The sequence below is a fragment of the Mesocricetus auratus genome, unplaced genomic scaffold (genome assembly GCF_017639785.1).
Source record: "Mesocricetus auratus isolate SY011 unplaced genomic scaffold, BCM_Maur_2.0 Super-Scaffold_100023, whole genome shotgun sequence".
NCBI classification, from domain to species: Eukaryota; Metazoa; Chordata; class Mammalia; order Rodentia; family Cricetidae; genus Mesocricetus; species Mesocricetus auratus.
The window spans coordinates 4,975,316-4,991,833 of record NW_024429204.1 but is presented as its reverse complement, the minus strand read 5'-3'; the positions used below and the strand labels follow the sequence as shown (position 1 = coordinate 4,991,833).

General features: G+C 48.8%; 1 protein-coding gene and 1 long non-coding RNA gene across 40 annotated transcripts in view; one reads left to right on the top strand and one right to left on the bottom strand.

The window, feature by feature from the left end:
* Rims2 (regulating synaptic membrane exocytosis 2) overlaps window positions 1–8,203 on the bottom strand; it is a 394,972-nt gene extending 386,769 nt beyond the window's left edge. For 11 of the 39 annotated variants that reach the window (XM_040730513.1, XM_040730518.1, XM_040730512.1 and 8 more), the window contains exon 1: window positions 7,885–8,202. In XM_040730513.1, coding sequence (XP_040586447.1) covers window positions 7,885–8,075 — 191 coding nt within the window. In that variant the 5' untranslated portion in view covers window positions 8,076–8,202. Of the gene's footprint in view, window positions 1–7,884 lie in introns of all 39 variants that reach the window. The other 28 variants (XM_040730519.1, XM_040730523.1, XM_040730531.1 and 25 more) reach the window with 6 other exon arrangements.
* Window positions 8,204–11,526: 3,323 nt separating this feature from the next.
* On the top strand, window positions 11,527–12,720 carry LOC121133670. Its single transcript, XR_005870626.1, has 2 exons — window positions 11,527–12,038; window positions 12,149–12,720. It is a non-coding gene; the product is annotated as an uncharacterized LOC121133670 (long non-coding RNA).
* Window positions 12,721–16,518: the final 3,798 nt, after the last annotated feature.

Genomic DNA, 16,518 nt, shown 5'->3' with positions numbered 1-16,518 from the left:
GTTACAGGATGTGTGAAACCGCCATGCTATTTTCCCCTTCCCAATAAGCATAAGCTTAGTTGGAAGGAAAAACTGTTCAGTGCTCCCAGTGCCTTACTAAAAGGAGTATATACCCAGCTCTGCTTGAGAACCTACCAAATGGTGTTACCGAAAAATACTAAATGCTTACAATGCATAAACTAGGTGAAAGTTATTAATCCCAAATGCCTTTTAAAAACATTTAGGTAGTACTATGTTACATGAAAATATAAATAATTCTTTCAATATTTATATAACGTACATGCAAAAATATTCACAAAATACAAACTGCATGAAAGTTGATAACTTTTGGTCAATTTGCTTATTTATTATACTATTATTACAGATAAAGTGAGTGAACTATTGCATCACACTTAACTCTCCCCCCCTTTTTTGAAAGATCTATTTATTTATTATGAATACAACATCATGCCTCATGTATGTCTGCACACCAGAAGAGGGCGCCAGATCTCACTATAGATGGTTGTGAGCCACCATGTGGTTGCTGGGAATTGAACTCAGGACCTCTAGCAGAGCAGCGAGTGCTCTTAACCTCTGAGCCATCTCTCCAGCCCAACTCTCCCCTTTCATAAAACGGTTTTTTTCATTTATGTGTGTAACTATCTGTTTGCGTGCATTCCAGGTCACCACACAAGCACATGGTACAGGCCAGATGAGGCTCGGATCCTCTGTAACTAAGGTAACAGGCAGGTGTGAGTTGCTGTGTGGGTGCCGAGAATCCAGCCTGAGTCCTCTAAAGGGACGGCAAATAACCCTAACCACTGAGCCACCTCTCCAGCTGCCTAACTGGCCCCTTTGACAGCTTCTACACCCTCTTTCTGAAACTGCCCACCCTGAAATCTAACAAACCCCCTCTTCCTTTCATGATACACATTCTATAACTCTGCAATTACTCAGTAATCTGGTAAGAAGAGAAACAGACTTCATGAACGTCAGCATTTCTGTTCCATAGCCAATTTCTACTATGTTCTAAAATTCATTCATATCATCAAAACTCTCTTAGGAGCATGAATGTATACCTGGCAGAAACTTATCCTAGTTAAAGCTATCATATAAAACAAGACTGTATCATAGTTTTAAATGCCCAAGAATTGAAACAAAGCCAGAGGGTGAGAAGTTTCTGAGACTACCTCATCAATAAGAATAAGGAATGTTTCATAAAAGGAAAGACCAGGAGTTTTGAAAGATCACATGGCAGCCAGGTTTGGTGGTGCACACATTTAATCCCAGCAGAGGCAGCCAGAGATGGAGACAGCCAGGTCTACAGAGCGAGTTCTGGGATAGTCAATACCACACAAAGAAACCCTGTCTCAAAAAAAAAATTGTCCCTCCAAAAATTTTAGCTTCCTACTAGACAAATCTAGAAAATAAGATTCCACCATGATATGTTATTAAATCATTTTACCCCTTAAGGAGTGTTGTCTATAAACAAGAATGGTTACTTATCGCATACCTACATACTCTCGAAACTCAGTATATAATCATCAGTGCTAACACACAACCAGGAGAGATTCGAAAACTCAGAGATTTACAGTCATAATTTAAGCAAGAGCACATTAATATCAGCGGAGATTCTGCATACAACTAAGATGGTCCATCCCTACCTCTTTATTCCCAGTTTAATTGTCCCTTTATTAAAGTGTACTGTCAACTGAAAATATTATCAACTGTTCTCTTACTCTAAAACACAGATTATATAATAAATTTCATTAGAAACTTCCTTATAAAAATGCCAGGCTGCCGGGCGGTGGCGGTCCACGCCTTTAATCCAAGCACTCGGGAGGCAGAGGCAGGTAGATCTCTGTGAGTTTGAGACCAGCCTGGTCTACAAGAGCTAGTTCCAGGACAGCCTCCAAAGCCATAGAGAAACCCTGTCTCAAACCCCCCCAAAAAAAAGCCAGGCTAGTGTTAGAATACATTTGAATCTTTAAAAACTAAAGGTTTTCATTTTTGCCAATGGATATTCACATGGTGCAATGATCATCTTTACTTAAAAGTCTTTATGGGGACTGGAGAGATGACTCAGTGACTCAGTAGTTAAGAGCACTGACTGCTCTTCCAGAGGACCCTGGTTCAATTCCCAGCATTCATATGGCAGCTCACAACTATCTGTAACTCGGGTTCCTGGGGATCTGACACCATCACACCAATGCACAAAATAAAGTTAAGATTAAAAAAAAGAAGTCTTTATGATTCACTATCATTTATCTGGTATGCTATATAGAAAGTGATATAGAAAGACAGACAGGTAGACAGGCAGACAGATAAATACTGGAATAAAGAAGGACATTCTAAGCCGGGCGGTGGTGGCGCACGCCTTTTTAATCCCAGCATTCGGGAGGCAGAAACAGGCTGATCTCTGTGAGTTCGAGGCTAGGCTGGACCGACAGCCTCCAAAACAATATAGAGAAACCCTGTCTCATAAAACCAAAAAAAAAAAGAAAGAAAGAAAGAAAGAAAAGACATTCTACACTGATCACAAATTCAGAAGCCAACAATTTAAACATATTTTTAAAATTTTAACCAGTAAAAAGCGATGAGAGGATGAATAAAGTGCTAACCCAACAAATATATAAAGCGCTTCAACAACACACTAAGAAGTACCAACAGTAATGGAAATATAAATGACCCTAAACAAATGAGAGACTCTCCCTCTCATGGGTAGGAAGAAAACTGCAAACTAAATCTACAATAGCACATTTATTACTGAAATTCTGACCAAGCTTACCACATACCGATTTAGCAAGGAAGTAGGAAAATCTCCTCAGTGTGTGTGATTTATAATACTTCCCTTATGAAAATTAATTTGGTAGTATTTACTGTACACTGACTCTTAAAAAGAACAATTTTATCTCTAGGAACTTATCCCAGAGATACAGTCCTATACATTAAAAACAATGTTTCAAAGTACTGTGTCTAGTGGCAAAAGAGAAACAACTTTAAAAGTGTGGCATTAGTTAAGGAAACTACAAAATACTCAGCAAATGGGACAGGTACTGGCACTGAACAGAATGTGAAAACTATTTTCTAAAAAGCAAAATGCAGGACATACTTGTACTTTTATGTTTGCATACAAACATACACTTATGGGGGATAGAGGCGCACGCCTTTAATCCCAGCACTCAGGAGGCAGAGGCAGGAGAATCTCTGTGAGTTCAAGACCAGCCTGGTAGTGAGTTCCAGGTCAGCCAGAGCTACACAAGAAAGCCTGTCTCAAAAAACAAATAAAAAATGTATATAAGTATGTGCACACACATATAAATACATGAATTTATATACACATACGTCTCTTGTGCCTAGATTTAATTGTGCATAGAATAAATATGCTCATAACAATAACTGCACACGGGTAAATAAATAGGTAAATAAGTTACCTTGTAGCCAACATATATATTGTCTATTAAACAATTTTTAAGTTAACTTTAAAAACTACTTATAAAATTGCATCATTAAAAAGTTTAAGCTGGGTGTGGTGGTGCATGACTATGATCCCATCCCTTGAAAGGCAGAGGCAGGCGGATCTGTATGAGTTTGAGGACAGCCTGGTCTACATACTGAATTCCAGGACAGCTAGGGCTATACAGAAAGACTCTGTCCCAAAATAAAATAAAAAATTTACCCAGGCATGGTAGCACACACCTTTAATCTCAACACTTGGGTAGCAGAGGCAGGCAGATCTCTGTGAGTTTGAGGCCAGCCTGGTCTACAGAGCGAGTTCCAAGCAAGCTAGGGCTACACAGGGACACCCTGTCTCAAACATAAATAAATAAACTACATTTATACATAAAACATTTAGAACTACTCATACATGTATACAATATGTACTTGCTAATTTAATCTATCATGAATTTACTTTATTCTCTTTATTCGTGAAGCAAGTTGTCCTTTTTTAATTTTTTTATTATTTATTTATTTATTTATTTATTGGTTTTTACGAGACAGGGTTTCTCTGTATTGTTTTGGAGGCTATCGGTCCAGCCTGGCCTCGAACTCACAGAGATCCGCCTGCCTCTGCCTCCCGAGTGCTGGGGTTAAAGGCGTGTGCCACCACCGCCCAGCTGCAAGTTGTCCTAACAACAATCAAAGCAGAAAATGAAGACATATTGGAATACACGTCTCCCAAACATCATAAACAGCTAGGCGTGATAACACAATGCCTATGAGCCTAGCCCCGGGGATTGGGAAGGCAGAGGGCCAACCTGGGCTACACAGAAAGACACTATTCAATGGGTGAAAAAAGAAGGGAGGGGGAGGTCAAGAAGGAAAAAAAACAGTAGGGTGAAAGGAAGGGAGGAGAAACTCATTTCTGTGTTCAAACCACTTTGTATGAATGACGATGTTGGGCACTTAACAAACATCAAGACACTGACTGAAACCTTTCTATCTGAATGTCAACTGGCTTTGCCTTCTTGACAGCTGCTTTTTAAAAAAAAATTTAAATCACACAAAAATAAAAGCAAAGATAACAGGAATCTAACAGTCACTATTTCCCCCCAGAATGAATGATGTAACCCATCTGCACTTTAAGCCAGTTCAACATTACTTACTAGGTACCCATTATGTGTTAAGGATGCTATAAACCAAAACAACAAAATAGTGACTCCTCTTGAGACTCGACACTGGAACTGCTGAAGGAATTCATGTCAGGGCTTTTGTTTAGTTTTGGTTCAGTCACTAATCAGGGGGCTAGCGAGATGAAAAACGCGTTGAAAACGACAGCAGCTCACAGGCGAGACAGCACAGTTTGATAGACAGAAGGCTTCCGCAGTATGTGTATGTACAGCTGGGCCTTGAAGAAATCACTAACAATGACGTGCGAATCATTTTTAATTGCTCAGGCTCCTAAAAAGAGAGTTTACTGTAGTGGCCTCAACCTGTTTTGATGGCTCACCCTTCACACTGAAAACATTTCAGGCATGAGCTTTTAATGAATGCATTTACTCATAAACTGTATGCATCTTAGCATTAGCCAATCCATACTAAGTACTAATGGGGCTTAGTCTTTTCCTGTTTCCAAACAAAGACAGGACTACAAGTTTTAATACATTCTTCTTGGAGTCCGGCACATTATCTTGCCATGCCCTTATGGATAATGAAACTCAGAGACCACAGAGTATTTTTATCTAGTTTTCAACTGCTTCACACATCAAATTTATTGATGTCATAGTTTAAAAACATCAGACATAAACTTGGCTTTTGGTGTATTTCTCTGTGCCTATAACCTTCTCTCAGAAAAGATGCTAGCATGCAGTTAAATGATAACACTACCAAGAAATAAAAGACTGTTTATCCATGAGCTGACAGATGCCCAAAACTTCAAGGGAAAGAGCAGTCACAACTATCAGCATTATTTTCCCTACATAGCACATTTGTTATTTGACACCTAAGACCAGGAACATATGTTTTCTTTCATAAATGGCCCAGTTCTTCTAAATGATTGCCTCTCACTATAGTAATTCTATTATAAAGTTTATTCTCAGTTTTGTTGTCTAGTCTCATTTCAAAAGTATTCTAAAGAACATTTTAAACTATGAAATAAAGCCAGGCGTTGGTGGCACATGCCTTTAATCCCAGCACTCAGGAGGCAGAGGCAGGCGGATCTCTGTGAGTTCGAGACCAGCCTGATCTACAGAGCAAGTTCTAGGACAGCCTCTAAAACAATACAGAGAAACCCTGTCTCGAAACAAAACAAAAAACTATGAAATAAGTACTTCAGTCTGAATCTATATTTTTCACTGATGTGATTTCACTTATTATATGGATATGTTTAGAGAGTGTGCCTACCTAAATAACGTGAAATAAATGGACAAGCATATGTATTTACAAAGTATGTACACATATATAGTCGACCTGAAAACCTATTAATAACGTCTATCCAATAAAATACACTGTTCGTTGAGCAATTTTTAATTCAGCAATCAAGCATTCTATTAAATGTCCATATACTGAAACAGTAAATATAGAACTATATAAAATTAACTAGGCAATAAACACTGACTTAATTTACTATAAATAAAAACCCACTTCCATTTAAATATATGGATCAAGGAAATAAAGTCGTATTTTATCTGAGCATCATTTTGGCAACACTAAATTGTAACGACTATATTAAGAAATATAGATTCATATACCTGGATATAAAATTATCATGATCAAAAGTTTAGCACTGTTGGCATGCGCATTAAAGCGGAGCTAAGTTCTGAGTATGCTCAAAACGCTTTTAAAACCATCTTCAGTATTCCATAGTTCAAGCTGATGATTAAATCACTTAGCGTTTGCCTATGTCCGCCAATAAGTCAAATCCCTACCTAGTAAGTGCTCACACCTAAAAGTTAGTTTTGAAGAAGCAATTCCTAATTTAATTTCAGTGACTACGTCAGGGATGCATTCGCTCTCTTATGCATTATTTTGTGAGAAGCTGCGTGTTTTCCTGACACACACGCCCACCTGACCCAAGTTTGCAAACATAGGCTATGGAAAATGCACTCCAGTTGGATACGGGGAAATGCACGTGCGGACGAAGCGTGTGTTCCATGTGTGAAATGAAGGACACTGGGTCCAACAACCTGTTTCCAAACCAGCTGGAGGCAGGCCCGCGCGCTGCTTCTTCCCTCTCACAGAGGAAGGCAGTCGGCGCGTCTGACCCTGAGTTTCTATGGAGACTGAGGGAGGAAAGCGCACTTGGCACCCGCGGCTCTCGGGCGCACGCAGGCTGATCTCACCGAGAGTAACTCGGGGAAGGGGAGAGCGGGCGGCTGGGATGAGCATGGGCGGGCGAGGGCTCGCCGGGAGCGACTGCCATCCCCGGAGGAGAGCGTCACACCTTCGCCACGGGAAAAACCAATCTGGGCCGGGGCGGCTCGCCGTGGACAGCTCCGTGGTGCTGAAGCCGCCGCCTCTACCCCGGGCCGCCGCTCGCCCGCTCGCCCGCCGGCTTCCCCCGGGCGGGCGGCGAGCAAACATAGTACAACTTCTCCGGCCAGGCGGGGAGCGACCGGGCGGCGGCGGCGGCGGCGGGAAGCCGAGCCTCCCCGGGGTCGATCGCCAGACTCACGAGTTGCAAACCGGGTGCGGGATGCTCGCCCCGGGGTGCTCGCCCTGGGATGCTCGCCCCGGGATGCTCGCCCCGGGGTTGCGGGGTGCGGGATGCTCGCCCCGGGATGCTCGCCCCGGGTTGCTCGCCCCGGGGTTGCGGGGTGCGGGATGCTCGCCCCGGGATGCTCGCCCCGGGATGCTCGCCCCGGGGTTGCGGGGTGCTCGCCCCGGGATGCTCGCCCTGGGTTGTGCGGGGTGCGGGACGCTCGCCCCGGGATGCTCGCACCCGCCGAGGGGGAGGGGCCGGAAGATGGCGGCGGCCGCACACCCACCCGAGACGCCACCGACCGCGCCGAGGCCCCTGCCCGCCGCCTCCTCCCTGCCCGCCGCCGCCGCCGCCGCGGGTCTGGGCGGCCGCCTGGTCCCCGGGGAGCCGAGGGCCGAGCCGGGCTGGGCGGGCGCGGGACGAGGGGCGGCGGCGGCGGCGGCGATGCTCGCACCGGGCCTGGGCGCCGGCCCCGGCCGCCGGCTGCACCTGTGCTCGGCCATATTGGATCCGGTGCCCCCGTCAGCGGCTCCGCTCGGCTCCGGGGGCGGCGGGAGGGGACCGGGGCGGCGGGGAGCCGGGTTCGGCCTCGCCCCGGGGCCCGCCCGCGGGGGTCGGGGGACAAGGACGCCTCCCCGGAGCTCGCCGCCCTCACCCCGCCCGGCGCGGGGCTGACACCTGGGGCGAGCCACCCGGGCGGGCGAGCGGGCGAGCGGGCGAGCGCGGGGGGCGGAGGGCGGGAAGACGGAGCCCACGGTCCTTACTTGAGCACCGACTGCTCCTTCTCCTCCTCCTTCCGCTGGCGATCCATGACGGCCAGGATGATCCTCCTCTCCTCCTCCGTGAGGTGGCTGAGGTCCGGCATCTCGGGCGGCGGCGGCGGCGGAGGAGGCGGCGGCTGAGAGGCCGCCGGGGTGGGAGCCGGGCGGCCCCGGGGCCCGAGCGGAGCCGACATGTTGGCTGGAGCCGAACCGCCCTGGGCGAGCAGGGGGGCAGCTCGGCGGGCGGCCTCGGGCGCCGGGACAAACACATACAAATCGATGGCCTTGAGTCCCAGGCGACGGCCCCCCTCCCCCAAGGAAGGAAGCAGGGGGAGGGGAGGGCGGGGGGGAGGGCTGGGGAGCGCGCTCGCCCGCTCGCCCGCTCGCCCGCTCGCCCGCTCGCCCGCTCGCCCGCCGGGGCACTGTTCCTTCTTGTTTCTCCTGCTGCCGCCGCTTCCCGGAGGGGCCGAGGGGAGGGCGAGCGGGCGAGCGGGCGAGCGCTCGGTTGTCGGGAGCGCGGAGCCGGAGGCCCCGCCGCCGAGTGTGCGCCGAGCGGCGGGGGAGGGCGCTGGAGTAAGGTGGCGGGGACGGCTGAGGGTGGGGTGACTGGAGGCAGCGGGCGAGCGGGAGGGCGGGCGAGCCGAGAGGGAAGCGCTGCCCGGCCCCCCGCCCCCACCCCACCCCCGGCCCCGGGGAGCCCCGGGAAGTCGCCCCGGCACGGGCGGCGTCAGGCGGCCCCTCCTCCCCGGGGACTGAGCGAGCGGCTGCCCCGCCGCCTGGAGCCTCACCGGGACCCAGCCCCGGCCGCCGCCGGGGGAGGAGAAGCCCCCGGGAGGCACGAGGCGCCCCGCCCCGGGACGGACGGACGGACGGACGGGCGAGCCTCCGCCCCGCCGCCGCCGCTGCCGACGCCGGGACCCAAGCGCGCTCGCCCTCGGCAAGAGCTCGCCCGGGGGCCCGGGCCGGGAGCACGCTCGCCCCCAGTCCCCGCTGACGGCCCGGGCGAGCGGGCGAGCGCCCCAGGTGCGGGTCTGGGGGTGCGGGTGGGGGCGGGGAGCTCCTGAGGGGACGGTGCTCGCCGCGGCTGTCCCGGGCGGGTCCGGGACTGGGGGGCCGGGAGGGGGTGACCTGAGGGGCCGGGAGGACGCGGTGACGGCCACAGGTCACAGTCAGGGATGAGGGGGCGACCGGAAGGTGTGCGGGGCGGGGGGGTCAGGTCTGCTCCCCGAGGGCGAGCGGCGAGCTGGGCAAGGGTTCGACTGTCCGGCCCTCGGCTGCCCTTCGCTCTGGTGTGGAAGAGAGAGGAGAGCATTAGCCGGGTTTCCGGGGCTTGGAGACGGCTCTGAAGTCAGACCAGAAGAAACCGGCTCCGGAGGGAGGGAGGGGGCCGCCACCCGCGCTGGCTCAGGGAGAAGCCGTCCCTGGGGGCGGGGCGAGCCAGATGGGGGTGACCCGGATCGCCCCACCTTCCCGTGCAGGGCGTTCTAGACAAGTGCTTGGGACGGCAAGGTTAGGGTGTGCATGTGTGTGTATGTGTATGCATGTGAGTGTGTGTGCGCGTGTGTGTGTACGCGCGCGCGTGTGTGTGCATGTGTATGCATGTGTGTCTGCATGTGAGTGTGTGTGCGCGCGCGTGTGTGTGCATGTGTATGCATGTGAGTGTGTGTACGCGTGTGTGTACGCGCACGTGTGTGCGAGTGTGTGTACGCGCGTGTGTGTGCATGTGTATGCATGTGAGTGCGTGATCGTGTGTATGTGTGCATGTGTATGCATGTGAGTGCGTGATCGTATGTGTGCATGTTTATGCATGTGAGTGTGCGCGCGTGTGTGTGCATGTGTATGCATGTGTGTGTATGTGAGTGTGTGTGTGCGTGTGTGTGTGCATGTGTATGCATGTGAGTGCGGGACAGCAAGGTTAGGGCGTGCGTGTGTGTGTGTGCATGTGTATGCATGTGTGCGTGTGTGTTTGTCTGTGTGCACCTCTACCAGGCCTTCCGCCCTCGCACCACTTAGTGCAGGCGAGCGGGTGAGCACAGCCTCGGGGTCTGCATTGTTTCTGTGCACTGAGCCCTCCCCACCCTTTGCGCCCCAGGAGCCGCCTCACTGGGTTTCAGAGGCCTGGGAGCAGAGCGGCCGCACTGCATGTCTCCTGGGCTTTCTTAGCGGAGACGTCGATATTGTTTTTGTCGTGCTTTGTAGCTGGAAGGAGGGAATGGGAAAGTTCGCTTATGTCTTGTTTAACATCGTCGTTACTGCTGATTACTGCTACCAGACCCGTAATCCAAGGTGACTGTCACTGCTTTGGAGCTGGGCGAGCCAGATCAGATACGTATCACAATTAGATGTTTTACAGTCGAGTTTTTATAAGGCGCTAACCCAAGCTCATCATAAAGGAAACTGAAAACCAACATCGGGAGACTTATAAATATGGTAAATACTAGAGCTGGAACCAGAGTGTAGATGAGCTTAGTCCAATGGAAAACTATCAAGGTTTCCAACCTTAACTCAGGACAACTACACGAGTCGCTACTAAACATCCCAGAGTTGCATATCTAGAACTGAGGCCTTAGGTATGGGAATGTTTTCAAAATTCCCCAACCGAGTAATGTCTAGCAAAGACTTGCCAAGATAATGGGGAAGAGAGAAAACAAGACAGCAAAGAAGAAAACAAGCCGAAGGAAACAGTCCTGAAGAAAGTGGAATCACTTCCCTGAATTTCAGATGTTATTTTTATTGGACACCCCCTCTGCTGCCATGCAGCGACAGTTCTCAGTCGGTGGGTGTGCGTGCTTACGGCTCTAGCCTGGGAAACACCAGCCAGCAGCCCACGGTCGGCCAACTCTCCCTTAATCCTCATGCTAGCGCTGTAAATAACCACGTGCCACCCTCTTACTGGCTCCAAACCCTAGCCAGCAGCGTCACAACAAGACCCGGAACCAGAATATGCCCACTGCTGAGTCCGAAGATTGTGAGGTGAGAGAGTAGCTTAGTGGTTTCCAATGCACAGACTGGAAAAATGCGGGTCCGTTTGCAGAGGCTCACCTTCTGGGGCTGCGGTATGTTCTGTCAGTCATACAGCATCCTGAGGTCTGTGTCTCCCTGCCCCCCGCCCGGGCATATGCACAGCTGCACAGCCTCACCTCCCTGGAGGAGGCAATACCAGCACTTGACACATAGTGGGCCCGAACCTTCGTCCCCACCGCAGCTGACTTCTTCATGGGTGGGCCGCCTCAGACCTTCTGTTGGGGGATTTTGTTGTTGCTGCTGGATTTTATGTTTTGTTTTGGTCTTACTGCAAGTGAATTTTCTTAGAAGTACATTAGTCGTGTACCTTTATAAATTAAAAAACTATTTTTGTACCACACAGATAGACTATATATATATATATATACACACATATACATATCATAGAGCTTTAAAAATGGGCTGTAGCCTAGGTGATCTACTTTAAAAATATTCACCCAATTTAAGATAGGATTGCTATGCTCATAACAAAAAAAGTATCCCTACAAGGCTTTGGTTTTTCCAAAATACGGATCTTTTGTTTGTTTGTTTGTTTTGTTTTTTTGTTTTGTTTTGTTTTTTGTTTTTCGAGACAGGGTTTCTCTGTGGCTTTGGAGGCTGTCCTGGAACTAGCTCTTGTAGACCAGGCTGGCCTCGAACTCACAGAGATCTGCCTGCCTCTGCCTCCCATGTGCTGGGATTAAAGGCGTTCGCCACCAACGCCCGGCCAAAATACGGATCTTAGAAATATTTGTTTTGTTCAGGTTTTGTATTACTTGAAATGTTAGTCATTTTTTACTAGGTCATGTATGGAATCTTATTTTACGTCCCTTAGTAGGTGAACAGATTTGTGGTAGATTCAAAATGCAATGTTCTTGCTTAACTTGAGTAGTAACTGTCCTTTATTACTGAATTGGGGTTCTTGTAGGCTTATGACCCCTTCGAACTTCCCTTTTACATAATTATAAAGACTATTTATAATCTACTAGGTAAGTGTTAGGAGATATTCCTGAAGTGTGAAACTATGAAATAACATCCTGAAAATGTACCGAGGCCTTTGTATTCTGCTACAAAATCTGGATACTTCACAAGACTCAGAATCATTTCTGCTGCGTCCAGACAGATGGCTGTCGCTCTGCGGCCTGTCCTGACAGGTAGGGCTGCTCCAGTCCTTGTGTTCTGCGCAGAGACTGAGTACCCTGGGCTGTGTGTGCCTTGGTGGTAAGGCACTTGGCCAGTGTTGTGGTTGGTCTATTTGGCACAGACCAGAGTCCCCTGCGGAGAAGAGACGCTCAGCTGAGGACCTGCTCCCCTCAGGTTAGACGGATGAAGGAGGACCCAGAATATCATGGGCAGCGCTGCCCCTGGAGGGAGCCCTGGGGCTCGTGAGAAAGCAGGCAGAGGAAATTAGCAAGCAGCACTCCGCCATGACACCTGCTTCAGTCCTGCCTCCAAGTTCTTGCTTGGCTTTCTGCCTGGGCCTCCCCTGATGACTGACTACAACCTGCAACCCATAAGCCAGATAAACCCTTTTTTTTTCTGAAAGGTGCTTTTGGTCAGCTACTTTTACCACAGTAACTGAGACAGAATTGGTACCAGAAGTGGGTTGGTGGCGCTGAAGAGGCATGAGCTTGGGCATCTGGTCCCCCGCTGGTGTGTGTCACTGGGGCAGCGTGGAGACTATAGTGTCTCCCTGACCCCGCCCCTGCTTTGTGTACTCTGTAAAAAGACATAATCTCCGCTTCCTGCCTGCTGCTCCCCCATTGAATTCCCCATTGTTATTGACTGCTATCTCTCTCTGGAACCATAAGCCCAAATAAAACTCTTCCTTAAGTAGCCTTGGTCGTGGTGTTTTATTACAGCATCAATCCCCAGTACCACGCGGGCAGGAAACGAGCAGCATCCTAACGCCAGTCGGCAGGTCAGAACACTGAGACGGCTCCTGCTCTTTAGTCTGCAAATGCCATTTGAACCCTAGCCTCATCACCGAGTAACTAGTGCCACACTTCCCTCGACCCCTTCCTGCCTTTCACCGTGACTCTGCTGGGCTAACTCCCTTTTCAGGTCTTTCCTCATTCTTCCCTTCTAGGAAGATTCCATCCTGCCTCTCAGACCCTCGACCCCATCACTCCAGCCTCCTCCACTGCACTTCCCCCTCTGACGACTGTATTTTCACCATAAGTTCAAGTATTTTTTCTGCAGTTTATTGTTTATCATTGATTGTGTACTCCCACCTACTAAAACGTAAGCACATGGACAGCAGAGATTTTAGTAATCCAGGCACCTAGAAGAATACACGACTCATGGTAGATGCCTCAACAAGTGTTTTGTTAGTTTCTTTCTGACATGAGGATTTATCATTATTATTGGCTTAAATTGAACAGGAGAAGGGGAAATGGAGGAAAGGAACTACTGACTTTTGATCCAGGTCCTGCCAGCGTCTCTACCCTTAGCTGCTGCCTAGAGACACATCCCCTGTCCCGCAGTGACAACTGTCTGGCCCTCTGGCATCTGCAACCTCCACGTGGTTTCCCCTCCGCTTGGCTTGCCTTTTCAGTCACGCGTCTACCACATTCTCAGCCTGCTCTCCTGTCCGTTTGTCCCAGGCTCTCACCAGTGTGCAAACCCTGCTCACACACGGCATGTGTCACAATGTGCCTTTTCATTGCCTGCATCCTCAACGGAACCTTGAACTCTTTTAACGGCAGGGGACACTCTTCCTTCCTGCTTACCCAAGGCCTGTTAAAGTGCCTGTATCACTGGAGCAGCTCAGTAAACGTATGCTGAACAGATACGTGAACAGCTACAGAAGATGGGAGACTCGCTTATTGGAGTACGAGGAGCACAGAATTTTAGCAAGAAGTAGTATAGAGACAGGTGATGGTTAGACTATGTCCTAGCTTAACTGCCTGGATGAAGAATTTATACTTGTCATCATTATGCAGTGGAAGGCTTTTAGGCAGAACACGGATGTAAGTTTTGATTTTCAGAAGCATATCCTGCATTCATTTCTTTATCCATACCTAAAACACCTTCCAATAGAACTACTCAGAGGACACAGATGCATTCAGATTTACACTTGGAGACACAAATAGCAGATTTTTTTTAACTCCTTGGTTTCAGAATTTATTTGTGCAGCTATTTTTCTCAGTGGATTATTAACAGCATGATACCGGGACCACGGTCAGGGTTAAACCCCCGTGTGAGTCGGAGCAATCGCCACCGTGACCACCAATGGCTGCCAGTTGTCAAAGGACAACAAATGCTATTTCTGAGCAGGAATTGAGTGGGAGAGTACGACCGGTTCGTCCAAAGCTAATGAGCACTATTGGAACAGCAAGTCAAAGTGCGTGGTTGTTGGAAGGACCACAGTGCCTTCCTTTCTAAAGTAAAACAGCGTACACTGGAAGCAGTGGCCAGAGAGCACTGCACCAGGGAAAAGTGCATTGTTTGCTCCTGGTAAAGAAGCTGAAGACTGTACAGGTTCATTACTGAGGTTCACAACCAGGAAATGACAACATCTTCAGTGGGTCTGGTGTAGTGGGACTTTCTTGTCAGACTTTGTCTGGCCACCAGCCTCCCGATGATGACATGAAGACTTGGTACTAACTAGCTTAGCTTAGGCTTGTCCCACCAGGCCTTACAACTTAAATCACTCTGTTTTATCAGTCTACCTTCAACGCATGGCTTTTTACCTCTCCTCCATTCATATGCCCAACTTCCCCAGGGTCTCACTGGTGTCTTTTCATGCGCCTAGATTTAGCCCCGGTTCCTCTCTGCCTGGAATTCCCGCCTGACCTCTTCTGCCTGGCTATTGACCATGCAGCTTTTTATTAAACCAACCAAAATAAACAGTGACACATTTTCACAGTGTAACCAATATCTAGTGTAATTAAGTTTTATTAATTTTTGCTGTGTATTTAGCAGTGCATGAGGTTATTTCACAAAGAACTCATTGTAAAAAGCATACAGCTATTACACTGAAAGATCTTGGGACAATAATATTCCAATCATTTTTCATTTATACTTTTATTGAGCTATCTCTTTGTATTCCCGCCTAATGATCAGTAGGCAAATATGCAGACTTAAAGACAACGTTAAAGGATGGTACATACGTGTAAGTATTTTATTAACTGAATATTTACCTTAAGGAAACTCTGAACACAGAAATGAAAAACCTAATGTGACTCGCACGTCAGAAGTCATTTTAAAACTGCTCATTTACAAAAGGATCCGGGCATCCAATGTCAACTAAGTAGCAACCCCTGCCGACCTTGCCACCGGTCCAGCAGGCATTCATTGTGACAGACGCTTCACAACTGCACTTGAGGTTTGGACGCCTCCCCTCAGATCTCAGGGGCCTGTGCAGAAGAGGAAGGGGAGAGGCTATAAAAGCCAGAGGGGATGGATGACTCCAAGGAGACAATACCCTCCAGTTACAACAGGACTAGTGCCTGTACAGAGCACAGAGAGTGTGACAGCAGGCGCATGCCCAGCACTGGGGAGGTGGACATTAGCTCCCATCCTGTCCCAAGCATCTATCTGCGACTGGTACCCACTTGCAAAGAGAATATTAGTCTTCTTCAGCGGAGTCTCATTGGGTATATTAACCACAGTTTAGCCTAGACCCCATGCCAAGTAGTAGAACCAGCCTGTCCCCTCTTGGGACCACACCAGCTTAATTATGATTGACCAGCATTGTTAGTGATGCGGACTCCTTGCCCCTGACCCCTGCCCCCTGACCCCTGACCCCTGCCCTTCCGCTATTTAATCCTAAAGCTCATGCCCATCTGCCAAAAGGAACTTGGAGTCCCTGGAGGAAGTCATCCCTGTTCTCAGCACATACGAGTCTTCCCATCCGTTCCAACTCACACAACACCCTCTTTAACTGGTGTTTGGGAAGGGTGATCACGCCTAGCCCACTTTGGATGCTAAAGGATGGGCTTTGTCCTAAAACTCCAGTTCTGTTGTGGATTTCTTGATGAAAACCAAATACTACTGATGAAAGCAAACAGTCAGACTCAAGTTTGAAAGCCTCCCGGGGGAGAGGGAATTGAGAAGAGAGAGGTGCGCACCGCCACAGGAATGTAGTCTGTGGGACACGAGTGCACACTCTACAAGACGAAAACAATCCACTGTCATGTTTCCGTAAGCACGTGACAGGGAAGAGTGCAGAGATGGGGAGGAAGGGACCCGTGGTTTTGATATTTCAGTCAGGATTTAAGAGATCAGCAATGAGCAGCTGCTAGGTACCTTCATTAGGACGTGGAATTAGAGGAGGATGGGGAGGGGGTGGGGGGACCTTGATGGAGCAGAATGGAAATGTGGCCAGTGAGAATTTGATACTAAGGAAGTGTTTTAGGGTGACAATGGTATATTAAAATGTGGCCAGCGAGAATTTGATAATAAGGAAGTGTTTTAGTGTGGCAATGGTATATTAAAATGTGGCCAGTGAGAATTTGATAATAAGGAAATATTTTAGTGTGGCAATGGTATATTAATGCTTTAAAAAACAAAGACTTCGGGGGCTGGAGAAATGGCTCAGGGGCAAGAACACCAAATCTTCTTCCAGACTCCTCCAGTTTGATTCCCAGCCCTCACATGGTGGCTCAAACCATCAGTAACTCCAGTGCC